Source organism: Phyllopteryx taeniolatus, chromosome 15 (assembly GCF_024500385.1).
Source record: "Phyllopteryx taeniolatus isolate TA_2022b chromosome 15, UOR_Ptae_1.2, whole genome shotgun sequence".
Taxonomy (NCBI): domain Eukaryota; kingdom Metazoa; phylum Chordata; class Actinopteri; order Syngnathiformes; family Syngnathidae; genus Phyllopteryx; species Phyllopteryx taeniolatus.
Window position 1 is genome coordinate 17,313,935 of NC_084516.1, and position 19,084 is coordinate 17,333,018.

The 19,084-nt window shown below is 43.5% G+C and overlaps 1 protein-coding gene across 2 annotated transcripts in view; it reads right to left on the reverse strand.

The window, feature by feature from the left end:
• The window catches only part of pappaa (pregnancy-associated plasma protein A, pappalysin 1a), a 124,006-nt gene extending 118,267 nt beyond the window's left edge, over nt 1–5,739 (reverse strand). For both annotated transcript variants that reach the window (XM_061800353.1, XM_061800352.1), the window contains exon 1: nt 5,081–5,739. In XM_061800353.1, the coding sequence (XP_061656337.1) occupies nt 5,081–5,477 (397 nt within the window). In that variant the 5' untranslated portion in view covers nt 5,478–5,739. The remainder of the gene's footprint in view (nt 1–5,080) is intronic.
• Nucleotides 5,740–19,084: the final 13,345 nt, after the last annotated feature.

Here is a 19,084-nt window from a genome sequence, read left to right on the forward strand (position 1 = left end):
GTGTTAGAAAAGTTCCAAAACTGGTGACTCAAAAGATCATTTCAAATCCAAACCACAAACTACCCCTTCGAAGTAATCCCCCTCGAATCTAACACACTTCGCCAGCCTTCTCTGCCACACCTGGAAGGATTCTTCTAGTATCATCCGCAGCTGTGTCATCGCAGCCATCTTGATGTCGTCCACGGCTTTAATACATGTCCCCTTGATCACCCCCTCGAGCACCTCCTTGATCTTGGGAAAGAGGGGGAAAAAAAATCTTCTGGGCCAGGAACTGACAGATGCTCAGGGCATGGGAACTTTTCTGCAACACCTGGTATAGACATGCAAACGGTCTCACCTATGGGCAATTTAGAGTCTTCATTGTACAGTGGACCCCTGCATATTCGGGGTTCGCAATCTGCGGATTCACCTATTGCCGTATTTGTTTTTCCAAATAAATTGTATTTTTTTTTTAAATATTTTTTTTTGGGGGGGGGCGAACTGCCCTGCTTACTCAGGAATTTTTAGGATTAAAAAAATCTTTAATGCAATTATAATGGGCATCAATTATCCGCGGATTTCTGCTATTCGCAGTCAGGCCTGGTCCCTATCCCCGCCACTGTACCTAATATGCATGTTTTTACAATGTGAGAGGAAGCCAGAATAGCCTGTATAAATCCCATGCAAGCGAGTGAGAACATTCAAACTCCAAATAGAATGGAGACTCGACTCCTTGAACGTCAGAACTGTGGGGCAGATGCGCTAACTAGTAGTCCACCGTGCTGCCGTCTGTAAAACAGACATTTGAAAATCCCAAATAGACATATTAAGTCCTTTTCTTCCCATGATGACATTTTTTTGTGGTTAAGTATGAATGATTGCCTTCATCTGGGTACCAGACACGAATACAACCGAAGCAACTGAAGCACTGTGTTATAGAGCATCTATTATCTCAGCAAATATCAGCTGACGTCTGCATGGAATTCTCCCTGGAGAGAACCTTGGTTCACCTTAACATTTATTTTCTTCTTCCTTTGATGCGGGACAACGCAACATGACCTGGATACGGGGCTAATAGGCCAAAATAAAGTTTGCATAACGTTTGGACGCAGAACTTGATGTTCTGATTGTGTGTGTCTGTGTGTAACAGGCATTTTTTTAATTTTTTTTTTAAAGCTGGGATCAATTCTGACCACATGTAACAGTCACAGCAGCACTGAGCTAAAGAAGAGCACAAGACGTACCCAGATATCTGATCTGTTGAATGTTAATGGATGCCTATTGACAGTAATGGACAACCAAAAAGATGACTTTGCCAGCTCCCTGGTCAGTAAGGAAAATAGCCTTCTAAACAAGCCCTTCATGTACACAAATGCCCCCTTTTTTTGGTACGAGTTACTACAAGGAGCACATCACTGAAGGAACAAGAAATGTAATTGTCTCATGCTACTCCATAAACAAACACAGTGCAGCTCAGCCTCTGGCTAGAGGACCTCATCGGTACCAATATTTGGTACTATGCCAAACTTACCAAACAGTCACGCATCTTACCTGGTTTTCCGGCTGCTTGGGAAAAACCAAAGGGAACGCAAAGCTTAGTGCTAAGCTAACTTCCGCGGCACAGGCTACAGGGGGATGGTCTATTGTAAAATCCTTCCTACCATGGTGCGGAGCGGCTCTTTTAAGCTACTAGTCCTCTCATCTGTAACAGCAGTAACCGACTACTAACGGTAAATCAGCGAGAATATACGGTAGCTGAATAGTGAAAAGAGTCAACAGTTACAGAGCAAAAGCCCACACTCCAAACAACCGAAACCCAGGAAATGACTCCACACCTTACCAAGTTAGACAAGCTATTGATGTTGCACTTTCCTAAAAAAAATAAAATAAATATTGAGTCTGTTATTTATTATTAAATATTATGCAGTAATTACAACCAAGTGCTTTGAGAAACTATTACTGTGATCTGGTCTGTTGGGAGACAGGAAGTACTGCTGGTTGCTCATTGATCAAGCAGCTTTGTCATTGTAACATTTGCGAAAACACAGCTACAAATGACAAAAATAAACCTGTGTACTTACATAAGCTTGCTGTGCTTTCCTGCCGGACGCTGCAGTATTAAAACTCCACAGTCTCCACATTGCCGTAGTGGCCCTCTGTCTCCTCTTGGATAAAAACGGTGTTGTTCATTGGCATTTCAAATGACGCATTCAATAGGGTGTGGTTTTCATAGAATCCCTCCGCCAACAAACGGAGCTGAGCCGAGCTAAGCAGTGGAAAAAAACGGAATAGAGTGAACCCTCCCCATTTACATTCTTGTCTGTGGAACCTATCCTCAGCTCGTCACTGGAAAACTAACCTATTTGCATATTTATGTTTTTTGTAGCACCCAAAGATGCTGGCTAAAAGGAAAGCAGCAAATGGTGTCACGGAAGTATTGTTGCAGTTATATGTACACTGAAAGACAAAGATCTTTGCTAATTTACCCTGGGTTGTTGGTGGAAATTGGGGAGTCTCTGTGCGTGTACATGTGCACTTGCAGCAAAGAATTTTCTCAATCAAACCATTTGTAAGCATTTTTTTTGTCAAAGGACAATGTTATAAAATGAGTTTGAAATTATAAACCCTAATACTAATGAAGTTGGGATGTTGTGATTTAATGTTGGAGCAAAATACGCTGCCATCCAAGCAACGCTTTTTCAGGGATGTTCCTGCTTATTTCAGCAAGACAATGCCAAGCCACATTCTACAAGTGTTACAACAGCGTGGCTTCGTTGTAAAAGAGTGTAAGTACCAGCCTGGCCTTCCAGCAGTCCAGACCTGTCTTCCATTGAAAATGTGTAGCGCATTATGAAGTGCAAAATATGACAACGGACAGCCCAGACTGTTGAGCAACTGACGTTGTACATCAAGCAAGAATGGGGAAGAATCCCACCTACAAAGCCCACCTGTTTTTATTTACATTTTAAACAAATGTCCCAACTTTATTGGAATTGGGGTTTGTATAATAAACTTTTGAATCATAGTTTGTGGTACAGTATATTTAAGGTTTGAACTTGAATATAGACAGTTCTAAACATTTTTGCGGGGCATCAATTATTCACGTTTTCTCACAATTCGTAGCAGCGGGTACGTAGTCCCTATCACCCCTTCCACTGTGTATGGACAAACATACAGTATTGAGACACTTGCCTGTTACACCTACAGTGATGGGAAAATCGGTTCTTCTTTATCGAACTCATCTAAGCATGTCTTTCAAAGTATGATGCCACTTCCAAACAAAGCTGTGCCGAGTTAAGCAGTTCGTCGGTGGGGGAATATATGGACAAAAATATTAGCACGGCTGGCCGTACGCAAGAAGCAAACAAAATCTGTTCGTCTATACCGAAATAATCTGAGCATGCTTTACTCTGGAGCACAAAATAAGGCCTTGATCGAATTCTTTCCATAGGATTAGATGCACAGAAGTGTCCCAAATGTCTTGCTAAGATGAATAGTTAAAATGTTAAGGGCTAGTCCAACCCATAACTGATTAATTAATCCATATAGAGCATCTTACAAATTGCCCAAGGACACTGAGGTGACTTTTTTCCCAGCCTGTCTGATGTCACGCACGGTTTCCCCAACTTTCCAAATGAAAAATAACAACATAAGTAAACAGGTCAAAAATAAAAAACTTTAGAAAAGAGAGGGAGAAGAGGGGGGAGGAGGAGGGGGCGGTGAGGACACAGGAAAGGAGAAAACTGCAATGGTCAAAACAAGTCGGTCTAGAAAACAGCTGCTGCAAACAAGCCCCATGGATCAAAACAAGGGGATGGGGCATTTGCAGAGGCCTGAATTAGATTTAAAAGATTAGGCTTTATTGGGAATGTTTGATCATCTTATTTGCTCTCTTTAGGGTCCCCCGTTTCCCCCACCCCACCCCCCAGCATGGCAGAAGGTGACAAAGTAGTGAGAGATGGCATGGGGGGAAAAAATATTTGCATTGGAATCATGTTCTCAGTCTGTGCAGTGCATCTTTAAAAGTGTTAAAAGTGTCCCCAGCGCTGCATGTGCGTACTTATAATCGTCATTAAATGTCACCACAAACTCTTTGAATGCTTTTTTTTTTTTTTTTTTTTTTTGCAGAGCATCTCCCTGCCAACTGGCAACTCTAAAAGTGTGCTCTGCAAACAACACACACACACACCATTGTGATTATGTGTGTGTGAAGTCAGACGCAGACTGAAAAAAACAAAAATAACAACAACAACAAAAAAAGCGCGTTTGCTCATACAGTTGAGTGAAAGTCCCACCAAAACGTGCTGCATGCGTCCGCGTGAGGAGGTACCAGGTTCATTCCAGTTCAGTTCGGTTCAAAAGCCGCCAAGCAGCCATCTGCACAACAACGTAAAGGCAGTGTGCAGGTAACGTGTAGCGCGACGCCCCCTATGGGCGAGGCTAGGTAGCGCGCGTCGACGTTCTCTGTAAATTGGTTTAACACCTCGACTTTTGGTGGCGCTTTGTAAGCGCGACTGTAGACCCGAGTGGACGACCCACTCGAGCCCGTCTCCTCACCTCGATGTATCATCTTGATCTATCATGCACTTAAATCTAATTAAGGGATTTTTTTTCTTCATTATTATTATTATTATTATTTTTGGGTTGCGTGGAGGGGGGAGCGTGGCCGGTGCGTAAAAGTGCGCAAAAAAAAAAAAAAAAAAAAATCAGTAAATGCTGGAGCCGATCTTTTGAACGAACGTACTAAATAAATGAATCAATAAACGCGTGACACGGGCTACATATTCACTTCTTGTGACGTGCTCGCGCGTCAAACTTTTTGGGCCATTACATCATAGCTTTAAAATAGCCAAGTGGGCTTTTGGAGGAATACGTCTGAACGCGCGGCCGCACCAGCTGACGCGGCGCTAAATGTGTTCCATCCAAGGCGAGCTGAATGCATTTTTGCCTTGCTCCGTACACGACTGATGCAAAGTTGACACACGCACGCGCTGACATCATTGTGCGGCGCGGATTAAGTGGCATAAACTGCACACAAAAAAAGCACCCGTCGCTTGTCATTTTCCCCTTAAAATGGAGCATGAAGAGATGTTCTTCCTACCTGCTATAACAGTGGGGGATCGCTGACCTCCCTCCGGCTTGATCCACATCTCAAGTGTGAAGTTTCCTCTGGGGATCTCCACGCCGGGCTTCAGCCGGAGCTGGTCGCCCCTGCCGGTAAAATAGACCGCCTTGCCCCGCTCAGTGGAGCTCACGTCCGGCTGCGAGGAGGAGCGCCGACGCTGCCGGAGCCCCCGGCGCTCCAAACCGGCCAGGGAGCGCTTGCCCCGGGGCAGACGCGTGGCGCAAGCCCCAGGCACGGTGGCTCTCGCCTCCCTAATGCGCACCAAGTCCCTCTTGGATCTGCCTTTCCGCCGCTCCACCGTCCCGCACTCTGATCCAAAACACAGGATGAGAATCACCAGGCAGGACACCCAGGGAGATGTCCAAAGTTTCATTTTTTTTCAATGAAAAATGCCAACCAATGTGACATAAAGCCCAAAATAGAAAAATATAGTCCACAATTCCTCTTCTGTTTGGAGTCCTCTTCTTTTTTTTGCGGTGGAAAGTGTCTAAATAAACCTCATAAAGCTTTGCTGTTTTCCCCTTCTCTTTATAATGCTAAGCCACGACCCCCTCTCTTCTTAAGCAAAACTACTGTGGAGACATTGTGGGGACACGAGGAATATTTGATTCATGTATGTGTTCCACGGTGCCTTTTCAATGGGTCCCATTTAGCCAAAGGGATGACTAATAACTAATCAATCAAGGAGAGGGGGGGTACGGCCAATGCCCCCCCTCCTCATCAGCCCCCCCCCCCCCCCACCCACCCACCCCCACCCCCTTTGGACGGAAGGAGTTACTCGCAGAGATCCACAGTTGTCCGCCAAGCTGCTGTCACACCTTTTTTCTCTCTCTTTTCTTTTTTGAATGATTTATCCCACCCTTAAGCACAATAAGACATTTGACCAATTAAAAAGGCGAGGCAAAGTGACGGCGGGGCGACCACTCATATTTATTAGAATAAGTGCCCTCAAAAAAAAAAAAAATAAATAAAAAAAAAAAAAAATAAAAAAAAAAAAATATATATATATATATATATATACACACACACACACACAAACTTCCTTTTGGATGCGTGTGTTTAAAAATAATTGTTAAAAAGTCCAAAAAGTTGCGGCGGAGCGGGACAAGGGGCGCGTCAGCCGCAGCATCGCCGTCCTCACGCGCGCCTAAAGCGGGCACACTTGTACGCACCAGTCGCTCCTCGCTCGCTCGCGGAGCCGGTTGCTCCCCAAGTGTGTGTGTGTGTGTGCGTGTGTGTGTGTGCGTGTGTGCATATTCGAAAAGAACAACTCGTGTTTCAAATGTTCCGGATGTGTGTGTATGTAGGTGATCTTATCCCCCAAAAGTGGGAAGTCACACACACACACGCACGCACGCACGCACGCATACGCACACGCACGCACGCAGGTAGGGAATTCTCACTGTCCACTGTATGCTGGGATATGGTGATGTTTACTGTGTGTGCTGTAGCCCCCTAGTGGCTACAACCTGAACTAGCTTGCCATGCATTCACAGTGAAATCCGTATTTATATTTACACATATTGCATTTAGACACCCACCCCACCCCCGACAGTAAATAATGGAGAAATAATACGTCCCGGGGTCAAACTGTCACAGCAAAAAAGAAAATGTACAGGCTATTTTTGCAAAGTATCGTTTTATACAAGTGTGACAAGAAGTATTAACTACGGTGGGTAAAACAGTTTGTAGCCTAAATAATGTGTCTTGAAGTCACAGATGGGCCTCCATCCATCCATCCATTTTCTGAGCCGCTTCTCCTCACAAGGGTCGCGGGCGTGCTGGAGCCTATCCCAGCTGTCATCGGGCAGGAGGCGGGGTACACCCTGAACTGGTTGCCAGCCATTCGCAGGGCACATAGGAACAAACAACCATTCGCACTCACAGTCATGCCTACGGGCAATTTAGAGTCTCCAATTCATGCATGTTTTTGGGATGTGGGAGGAAACCGGAGTGCCCGGAGAAAACCCACGCAGGCACGGGGAGAACATGCAAACTCCACACAGGCGGGGCCGGGGATTGAACCTGGGTCCTCAGAACTGTGAGGCTGACGCTCTAACCAGTCGACCACCGTGCCGCTCAGATGGGCCTCACGTATATATATATTTTTTAACATTAACAAGTACAATAATACAGTACACTAACCACTGCAAAAAAAAATAAAAAATTAACGTACTTCGTACGTTAGTATGCTACGAGCTCACCATTCATAGACTTTACCTGCATGGTTTTCTTTGGACTTTACATGTATCGTCTTAGACTTTATATGCATTTTATTCCTTTAGCCTTTACATAAATTGTTTTCTGTATATATTTTGTATAGCCGTTACATTGTTTTCAATAGCCTTTGCATGTATTTTATTTCAATATAATTGATATAAGACGATACGATGCATTGTCTTTACATAGACTTTCAATGAAATGAATTTCCAGACTTTACATGAAGAACTGTTCCATAAATTTAAGATGTATTTACATGTAGCGTCTTTCCATAGGCTTGGCATCTAGTGTATTTCCATAGACTTTAAATGTGATGTCTTTCCATACATTCTTTCCATAGACTGTACATAATGCTTCTTTCCATAAACTTCATATTTATATGTAGTGTTCTTCCATGGACTTTACACACATTGTGTTTGCACAAGCTTTAAATTGTCTTTCCATAGACTTTACATGTAGTGTCTGTCCATAGAGACGTTACGTTTTTTTTTTTTCTTTCTTCCAGAGAGACCATCATGTGGAATTTCCCTTGTGCTGTTTGTTGTAAATGTGTGTTGCCACCTACCATTAAAGGCAAGGGGGAACAAACATTCAATATTTGCCTTCTTCCTTCTTGTGTTGTTGCGACTTCGGCCCACATATTTCCCTTTGTGTCTCCAGCATGGGGTGGGTGGAGGTTGGTCGGTGGTGGGGTGGGTGTGGGGTAGTGGTTGGGGCATATTGACATATTGACATATTGAAATATTGAAATGGTGTATGACCTTGAAAGGAAGAGCCGCAGTTTTTAAAACAGCGGTGAAATGGTAAGGTTGTGAGCGCATTTTCCTTTTCAGATTTGGTTGCATCGTTACACTTTTTGTGTGTGGGGTTCTGGATGCCAAACTTAAGTACACATGGATGAGATACAATATTTTCTCACACAACAAGTGTAATTTTTAAAAATGCTAAATGTTAGAATTTCTCTGTACAATTTAATTGTAAACATAATGGTTCATACAGTAGGTTATAAACAGGCTTTCTTCAGGGGTGTGCACAGGAGAGATGGTGTGCCAAAACTATTATTATAGGATGTTGAGGTGGGTGTGTGGCTTGAACATTTTAGGAAAGGCTGAAGTGGAGGACGCCTGGTGGGATGTAAGATTGCCATCAACAACAATATATGTCCGGTTTTTATAAAGTGCTGTGGTGGACCAACTCTGTTGGGAGGTTGATGGGGCGCCGACTCAATTGGAATCTTGAATCTTTATCCTGCTGCAAAAGTTTGACAATGTCCTTTCTACTGAGGGTGTGTCATGGGTAAAGGTGTTTCGTTGTTTCTTTCTCTGTTGGGATTTTTAAAGTGGTTTCATACGTTTAGGAATAGCCTTTTGGGGAGTGTGTGTGTGTGCTGGGACGAAGAGTTCCACCGACTAGGGATGTTGAAGGGAATCTGGTGCTTCAAGAATTTTGTCCGATACGATTGTCCGCTACATTGAAGCACTTTTTTTATTTTTTTTTGAAGCCATATGCACCCATATGTTTTTGACATACTTGGCAAATAAAGAGGATTCTGATTCTGATATTCCTGTACAATTAAAAAAAACATGTTTTGTAGGTTTTTTCTCTGGCCTAAAATGCCCAGTACAGTACAAAGTTATTGTAAATAAATATTTTTAAAAGTTTGAAAATTTCACGTTTTAATGTAAATTTACCACGCCGGTGTGTTTGGTCATGGTGACATTGTTGGCATACAGTACTCATCATAGGCGAGTTGCTTTCATGAGCCGCAAGGAATTAGCGTGCTTCCTAGTTCCAAATCTGTTGCCATAGGTGAATGGCTTGACATATATTATATTGTACCTAATATAGCATGTTCCAGACTACAAAGACTGGTGTTTTGTCCTCCTCAGGGCTGCAGCCATGACACACAGTTTCTCTCTGCTCTATGTACAATAGACAATAGATTTACCATTGTTACATGGCCACCACGTCAAAACCCCACATTCAACATGACCACCACGTAGGCACGGGAGGTTCTAGTATTGTATATCTGTGACCCTGAAATATGTCCTATGCCCTGCCTGCATTGCGCCACAGTTCCAGTAAACAACAGCGGCCAATTCTGGAACTAACAGACTTTGTCAACGACCTTTTAAGTGACAAATGAAAAATATTTTTAGACACATTGCTCAGACCCGACAGTCCATTTGATCTGATATCCATTATATCGAGGTCCATTTTATCAAGGTTCCACTGTATGTAATTGTCATATTCATCATCAGTTTCTTAAAGCGGTGCTCTGAAAGGTACTTGTAACATGTAAGAATGTGTAATGACGTCTATTAAAGTGGGTCCTGAATTCTTGACAGTAGAAAAATCAAGTCCTGGTGTGACAATAGTTGAGAACCAAGGGTTTAGGAATGGCAAAATCAGAAGATGCCTAGTGGGATATCATAAAAGGTAGCCTAAAATTTGTCGGACCTTACCTCGGACAGTGTCAAACAAAAATTAACATTATCCTAAAGCTAGACTATTTTCTATGTAGGATGCTATTAGATCGTGCAAGTGTACCCAATGTTGTGTCTGGCGTGTATGAGGAGGTCGTTCGGCATCCCATTGTTATGCAATGAAACTGTTTTACTACAGTCTGTCTTGTAGCCTCCCCATTCAAACCCACTGAAAGGGTGTTACACCTCACCTTATTACACAAGATGATCCGTGGTTATTTTTTTAGATCTGACGCTCAAGAAATAACATCCAATTTTAACCTATGAACCCAAGAGGCTTTAGGTCAAGAAGCTGCCATACTGCACAGACTCTATACACTTCATTTGCAATGTTTCCATAGGCCTTAACCCTGAGAGGCGGTCCTACTGATTCTTACAAATAATTGTGAACCGACGTTTGACGTCTCTCATGAGAATAATGACAAAAGTTAGAATTGGGACGTTATGATACAGTGTACTGGTGTACATCATCCAACTGCCGTGGCGATGTGGTCGCTTGTTCTCACTTGTGTTTAGAGGAAAGCGGTAGCGGCGTGCTCCCGCAATAATCCCACTGCGTCATCCAAGCCACTGTGGAGCGATCGGCACCAGATAAATAGGAGAAAAAACACAGCATCATAATCCACTAATGCACTGAGCTTAATCTGTGACTGTTTTAAAGTGCAAACCTAAATGCGTTTGCATTTTCAAATGTCGTGGCTGATTTTACGCCATCTACGCTGTCAACTGTCAACCATGATCGGTGAATGTCGAACACAAGTATAAAAAAAAAAAATGTCAATAGAAGTATTTGACGATCTGCCAGAGCCTCACACGGTCTTCTCTATCTAAATATATTAGCGTTAGAGAATCACCCATTAAAGCTTTTAAGAGTATAATCCCAACTACAAACTCACAGCAGCGGCTCAAACTTTCAGCCATTCCGTGAAAACTGTCACGCAGAACGTTTTTTTCCCCCGAGCTCAAAAGGAAACCACTTGCTGACGAGGGCCAAGAGCGACCGGCGTGGAGGTGTTGTTTGTTACTTTTAACCGATGGCAAAGATTATGGGAAATGTATACGCTATACGCATAAATCGGGTTTAATCTTTTCTAATGCTTTTGACAGCTGTCATTTTTTTTAGATGCGCTTAGCATGGAAGGGCAGCCAGTTCAGATGGACACTGGAGTATTTACAGCATATCGTATGCACGCTTGGACAGGGAAAAGAGGAAAAAGCAGGACACAGATCTCCAAATAGTCGTGTCAGCATCAAAGCTAATGCTAAGAGGTGTCCTGCCTGGTTCCCTGATATCAAAGCCCACCCCAAAAATTACACGTGTACCATCTGAGAGCTAAAGATTAAAAGTGTAATGGTATGTTATTTCCTCCTTACAATTTAAGATTTACGACCCAAAATGGTGGATCATGGTTGCATATTTTTTCATGAATTTGCTAATGCTTTTATCATATATGCATAATTGAACATTGAAAGCCTTACTTTTCGTTTTGTTGAGTGTGTGTGCAGGTGAGAGGGGATGTGCCAACTCTATCGGTGGTGCACAGCTGCAAAACTTCAGGAATAGCCTTTTTTTTCAGGGTGTGCGCTGGAGAGATGGGGTGCGCCAATGCTGTCGGTATGTTGAAAGGGGTGTGGATCTAAAAAAGGTTTACATGTGGTCTTTTTTTTTGAGGGTGTGCGCTGGGGACACGAGGTTAACCAATTCTGTCGATATGCTGAAGGGGGTGCACAGCTTAAACAGTTTGGAAAGGGCCTTTTTCAGGGTGTGTGCCAACGCTGGGGTTATGTTGAAGGGGGTGCATGGCTTCAAAATTGAGGGAAAAGCCTTTTTTGAGGGTGAGCACTGGGGAAAGTGGGTGTGCCAAATCGGTTGGAGAGTTACATGGCGTCAAAATTTTGAGAATTACACTTTTGTAGGGTGTGCGCAATATCACATATTGTTTCAAAAAAAGTTGCCACTTTTGGAAGGTGTGCACCAACCCAGTTGGTATGTTGAAAGAGGTGAACAGTTTGGGTGTGTTTTTTTTTTTTTTTTTTTAAGTGCGTGCACTGCGGAGAGGGGGGGGGGGGGGCTCCAGTTTTTTTGGTCTGTTGAAGGGGGCTTCAAACATTTAGGGAAGTCCTTTTTATAGGGTATGCGCTGGGGATAGGGGGTGCATTAACGCTGTTCAAAGAGGTGTGCAGCATCAAAAGTTTGAAAATGGCATTCTTTAGGTTATGTGCTGGGAAGAGGAGGTGTGCCAACTCTTGTCGGGATGTTGAAAGGGGGGCGCGGCTTAAAAAGTTGGGGAACGGCTGATCTAAAGGATTACGAGGCAATAATTGGAAGGTCACATTTCAGTATTAGGCTGCTTAGCTTAGTGTGGATGTCAGGGTGTCGTTGAGTCATTTCATCTCTGATTTCTGGCCTTGAATGATGTCTCTTATGAGCACTTCCATCAGCACGTCATGATCCATTACATTATTATTTCTTTCTTTATTTATTTTATTTCTATATTTCAGCCCAGCACTTCTGAGTACACCCGGTCGGCCACTTGATCTTCCCTCGTGCTCCGGCATCCATTAGTTATCGCTTCCAGCTGCGGAGCGACACACACAAGCTCACACACACACACACACACACACACACACACACACACACACGAGATGAGGCGGGATGCCACAGCGTTATTCATCACAATCCCACCGTCCTATATGCCGCTTGGCTTCTTACTTGCGTCTTTGAGGTTGCACTTGAGCCAGTTTTGCTGAAGAGAGCTACCTCATAAGCGACTCATCGCCCTGCACCACAGTTTCGCTCGCGCTAGCACGCACCCTAAAAAAAAAAAAAAAAGGCCATTCAAGCTTTTGAACCCATGTACCCCTTCAACATCCCAACAGAGTTGGCGCACTTCCTCTCCACAGTGCACACCCGAAAAAAGGAATTGTCAAACTTTTGAAGCCAAGCACCCCCTTCAACGTCAACAGAATTGTCATACACCCTCTCCCATTCTGAAGCTGCGCACCAATTTCAACATCTTACCAGAATTGGGACACCGCTTCTCCCAAACACATACCGTAAAAGAAGGCCATTCCCAAATTTTCAAAATATCGACTGAGTTGTCACACCACCTCAAAAAGACCATTCTAAAACTTCTGAGGCTGCCCACCTCTTTCAACATCCTGAGAGTGGTGCAACCCCTACCGTCATCGCAATCCCAAGAAAGGGCCCGCTCTATTTTTTGAAGAAATGTACCCCCTCCTTTCAACATTCCAACAGTTGTCACACCTCCTCACCCACAAAAAACAAGGCCACGCAAAAAAACGTTGACGCCGCACACCCCATTCGACATCACAGAGCGGGCGCACGCCCGTCCCCTGTACTACACCATAAAAGGAAGCCATGTCGCAAGCTTTTAAGGCTGTGTAAACCCTTCAAACATGCTGGTAGAATTAGCACACCCCCTGTCCTCAGCGGACAGCCTAAAAGAGGCCTTTCTCAAACTTTTGAAGCTGCGCACCACCAACATCCTAACAGAGATGGCGCACCCACTCCACCAAGCGCACACCCTAATAAAGGCTTTTCTGATACTTATGAATGCTACTTACCCTTTACAACACCCTGCCAAAACTGTCACACCAACTCTTCCCAGCAAACAAAAAAAGGCCATTCTCAAACTTTTGCAGCGGTGCATCCCCTTCAACATCCTGACAAGAGCGCCAGCGCGCACCCGAAAAAGCTTCAACTGACGTTCTGGAAGAGGTGTCACTCTATAATGCAAGGTGGTAAATTAGCCAAAACATCGAATTTACTTTCACAATACACTTTAAGAGAGGTATTTTCCAGTGGAGTATTTTTGGACACTTCTGCTTTATGCCGGTTCATTACGAAAATTAATGAGCTCACAAGGTTTATAGCCACTCCCGTAAGCAGTAATATAGACGAAAGCATTAAGGTGCCAGCCTTTATGGGACTTTTTTTGAGAAGATCAATTGTTCCTCAAAAGGGAGAAAGTGTGATGAATTCGTCTTAACAGGAAGGCCCCGGCGTTCAAAAAGTCGCCGTCACAGCCACATCCTGCATTTTGGCTGCGGCTGTTGTGAGTGAAGCGTGTAGTAAATAATATTAATCCATTATGGCTCAGAGACCACAACCAAGGCTGTTGGAACCTTGTTTGAATTGCGCTGCTTTTGGGGGAAGAATTATATGCGCAGAGTACGGCACTGTCAGCACACCGCCGCTCGCCACCGCCACTGCCCCTCCGTCTAGACGCTAGGAAACGTCCATATGGAGATGTTTAATGCGCTCGTTAGCCGGCCCGCTTGAAATACACTTGCACTGACGCTCATCCATAAAAACACAAAGTGGAGTGCTCTGTGCAGATGAATGAACCAAGTTGACGCATCCAAGTCTGATTTGGCACGAGGCCGCGACGTTGCCAAGTGTGGCAAGGAAAGAGATGATTCCTCGGAACGCTTCTTGAGGTAGTCTGATCCCTTTGGGTAAGGACGAGTGGAAAATGTCTGCTAAGGTGAATGGGATACGGCCCGCTGGAAGAAAATGAAAAATAAAACTTCATCGGTTCACCCCTTTCAACATGCCAAGCATTTGGCGCACCGCCTCTTTTCAGTGCACACCCTGAAAAAGTGAGGCCAATCTTAAACTTTTAAAGCCCCGATACTCAGCGCACACCATTAAAAAAACGGTAACTCTAAAACCTTTGAAATTGTGCAGTCCTTTCTACATCCTGAAAATGAGGTTGCGCACTCAGTCTCTCCAGTGTCGCTTTGCCCCTCGTGCTGCTTCCTTCGCCCTAAGCAACCTCGCTACTATTATTATTCTTGTCTTCTGTGACGTTTGATGTAAATATGACGATTAGTTTGTTCTTGGCGTGGTCAGGAATGAGATGGCTCAAGTGGACGCCGCCATTGAAAAATCTGAAAAGGGCCTGTTTAAACATTACATTTTCATTTCAGCTCAGAAGAAACGTACGGGTATTTTTCTACCAAAGAGTCAAGGTTTCGGTCACAAATTTAACACATTAATTAGGCTCAGAGAAGTGTTTATTATTTAAAATGGCAATTGTTTAACTGTTAAGTCTTAAAAGACAGGGCGCGTAAGTGATTACAGGCAGCCGCCTCATTAGCGCTAGGTTACTGTTTCACGACACTGTGAGGAGCTGCAGAAGTAACACAGGAATAACAGCGTGTAGCAAATTCATTTATCCATCCATCCATTTTCTTTTACCGCTTCTCCTCATTAGGGTTGCGGGCTGGTGGAGCCTATCCCAGCTATCTCCGGGCGGGAGGCGGGAGGCGGGGTACAACCCGAACCGGTCGCCAGCCAATCGCAGCAAATTCATTTTTTTAAAATGAATAAATTCATTAAATTACATTTTTGTACACAATATAATAGTACAAATAACAAAAACAAAAGTTTGGGTTTTTTTTTTTGTACTAGGAAAAGCAGGCTTTGCCGAATGAAAATATAATTTTGGCCTTAAATTGAATTGTCAGGAAATTTTTTTGCTTCACTTAGTTGCCGACCCCTGCCCTAAAAAAAAGCTATTCTCGAACCTTTGAAGCAGTGCACCCCTTTCAAGATCTCAAAAGAGTAGGGAGACCCCGTCTCTCAGCACGTACCCAGTAAAAGGTCACTTCCGGACTTTTGAAGTCGCACACACAATTCAACATCGCAAAAATCTCACAGAGTTAGCACAACCATTCTCCTCAGTAAAAATCCTAAAAAAAAAAAAAAAAAAGGCCATTCCCAAACTTTTAAAACTTTCACAGCAGAATTAGCGCACCCCCGAAAAAACTGGTCAAACCTGCGCACCCGCGCCGACGTCGTGACAGAGTGGGCAGGGTCTTATTTTTGTTCAGAATAAAGTTGGAATACTAGAAAAATAAAGTTGTAATGTTAATTGAAAAAAAGTCATAATGTGACATGATCACGGTGGTATTTAGTCAAGGTAAAAGTAATATATCATCAAAAAAAAAATGTTTAAAAAAAAAAAAAAAGTTGCAATGTTACAAAAAGAAGGTTGTTTCTTGCTCCAAACAAATATTGTCAGAATAAAGTTGGAATGTTAAGAGAAAAAAGTTGGAACGTTACAAAATTAACTTTTACATGTTAACTTAATATAATATTGACTTTTCTGTGAAAATATAAGTGATAATATTGATGACCTGGGACACATTCATCCACTTTACAATATTTCCTCAGGGAAAAGTATGTTTACAAAGAAATCACAGGTCAAGCAGCATCACTTGAAAGCTTTGAAACAATCTGTCAGCTAAACCCCACATAAAAACATGCCGACAAATTCAAAGCACTCTCAAGTGTCCTTTATTTACATTTACTCTTTTTTTAATACTACAAAGAGTTTTTTGCTCAACACAGTACATGCAGCCCTGTCCTCTAACAAAAGCGTGTTTACACTGAACACTGAACTTAATGTTGATAAAGCCTGTGATTCAAATGGAATGACTCAACTCCATCTTGCGAGCCACACTAAGCGTGAAATTATTACTTCATAATCCTTTAAATCAGCCATTCCCTAACTTTTGGAGCCACACACCCCTTTTGACATGCCGACAGAGTTGGCATATCGCAAACCCCATCGCACACCCTCAACAAAAAAAGGACATTGCTAAAGTTTTTAAGCCGCGCGTCGCCAACTTACCAACAGAATTGACGCACACCCTCTCCGCAGGACAAACCCTAAAAACTGTCATTCTGAAGCTTTCGAAGCCACGCATGCCTTTTAAGATCCTGACAGAGTTGATACAATCCCCCCAATAAACTCCCCCAAAAAAGCCACTCCCGACCGTTTGAATTTGCGCACCCCCTTCAACATCTCCCTCTCACCGGCACAGAACCTCAAAACAGGCCATTTTGAAACTTTTGAAGCCGCATACCCCGCTACTACATCCCCACCCACAGAGTTGATGCACCCCCTCTCGTCAGTACACCCCCTAGGCCATTCCTAAATTTGTGAAGCCGCACACCACCATAAACATCCGGACAAAAGTGCAGCACCCTCATCCCCAATGCACACCCTAAAGAAAAATGCAGTTGTAACACTGCCTCAGCCCAGAGCGTACCTGGAAAAAGGCCATTCCTACACACTTGAAGCCGTGAAGCCCATTTAACATTCCGACAGAGTTGGCGCACCTCCTTTCACCAGGGTGCACCCTCAAAAACAAGTTGATTATGTCAAGTTATGTATTCCTGATTCTGCCTTGTTTGAAGGGATGAAACACGGGGGATGGATGCTTCTGCGATCGCTGACCACATTTAAGTTCCCGGCAGGAAAAAACATATCCGGAATGTCCAGAATGCATACAGTAAAGAACAGTAACACAAGCCGATGCAAAGAATATGACTCATGCGCTTCGGGGTGCGCCCAGTGTGTCAACAACATTGTGTGTGTTGTTGACAGGACTGCGACGCACAGATGTAATGTATATGCGGGGCGAAGGAGGTGCTGTAATGCGTTTAGCGGGCGGGCTAAAGCTGAAAAACACATGCTGTGGCATAAGTAAACAATGCAGATGAGCAAACAATGGGTGCCTGCTGATTCACAGTCAACAATGCAACGCCGCACCGTAATGTGTCTGGGCCACACAATGCAAAAAGCCGATTATGCAAATTGGGGTTATCGAGGGCATGGCGATGTAACAATGGCACCAAGTTGATTAAGCTGTACTGTATGGGTGTGTATATATATGTGTGTGTGTGTTTAAGCCACCATTCCCATGGGTAGCCTTTCCCAAACCCTATAGCTTCTGATCCGAGGCGTCATTGCAGGACTCGCCACATCAATCAGGAGGTCAAAGGGTTGTGGCAGATCAATAAAGCCTGATCAATCAGCCCATCTTTTTTTTTTTTTTTTTTTTTTTTTTAAATAACGTCGGGAATCATTAAACCTTGTAAAACAAACCTGCCTCCTGCCTTACAAATCCCCCCCCCCCTTGTTTTGAAGGACACTGCCAAGGACTGCGACATGGACGTGCGTCATTATGATGCACCTGGAGTGCCCTTGCGTCCTCGCCACATCTGCGACACCTTGCGAGAAAAACACAACCAACATGCACATGCATGCACCCATACACACACACACCGCATTGTTTAAGCTCATATTAGCACATTGACGCGTTACCATGGAGAGAGGAAAAAAAACAAATACATCAAGTTGTTCAGCGATTAGCCGCGCTTACTCCCATTTACTATAAATCATGCAGCATGTATCCAAATTGTAAGCTCATTCCCTTTTCATGCCAGGCTTTGGAAAATTGCGATGATCCATTAGCTCTAATTATCAAAGCTAATAAATGGGTCATTTTTCAGCATGCTATCAAATCAAAATTGCCCAATTGGCGCCTGTGCCAGGGAAATACTCTCCCACAGGAATAGTCAGAGCCAAAAGAGGTTACAAATCATGGAAAATGAGTGGAGAGACTATAGAATAGAAAACTGCACTGGATGCTAGATCATGCAGAATTTAGTTTTTTTTCTTGTTATTAAGACTGACTGGTATTCAGTTAAAACAAAAGCAGTTGTAATACAAAAGCCTTGAACGTATGCTTGGTTGTGACAGTAACTGTCCACAACAATGACTACACAATCACTACACAATCATTACACATGCGGCGACACAAGCGGCTACTCGGTGTCGCCAACTTCGTTGCTACATTTAGCAAATTTTCTGGGCACTTTAGATCAGTGATTCTCAATTGGTGGATCGCAGACAGGGCGTCAAAAATGGATGACGTAATAATTCAGATTGTTAAAAACTCGGACAGTTGCTTTGGTCTGCAGTCTTCATTTCCCAAATAGAAGACAACTATTTGATGTTGCGCTTTTCGAAAAAGAAGAGATCAGTGCCAAGATATACATTTTTGTACGTCCAGTTATGTTCATCCGTTTCTTAATAAGCTATCTCTGAAATGCACTTTAAACACGTAAGCATGAGTAGCTATGTTTCAAAATATGATTATTCATGTTTTCAAATGCTATGTTCTTTATTGTTCCTAACCTCTCTAGAAGTGGGTCACGACTTAGCGACAATAGACGCATGCGGGTCCCAGGGTGACAACAGTTGAGAAGCAACGCGCATGATGACAATTTCACACCCAAAAAGTGATGAGCGATCAATCGAGTGACTTTTTTGTGCCGTTATTGGAAACTTCTGCACACTTACCTCAAAGGTCACTGTTCACTCTTTCACATCCAGACTACAAATCTTTGGTGCTTACGCAAAGCCACCACTGACTAATTTAACCGTATCCA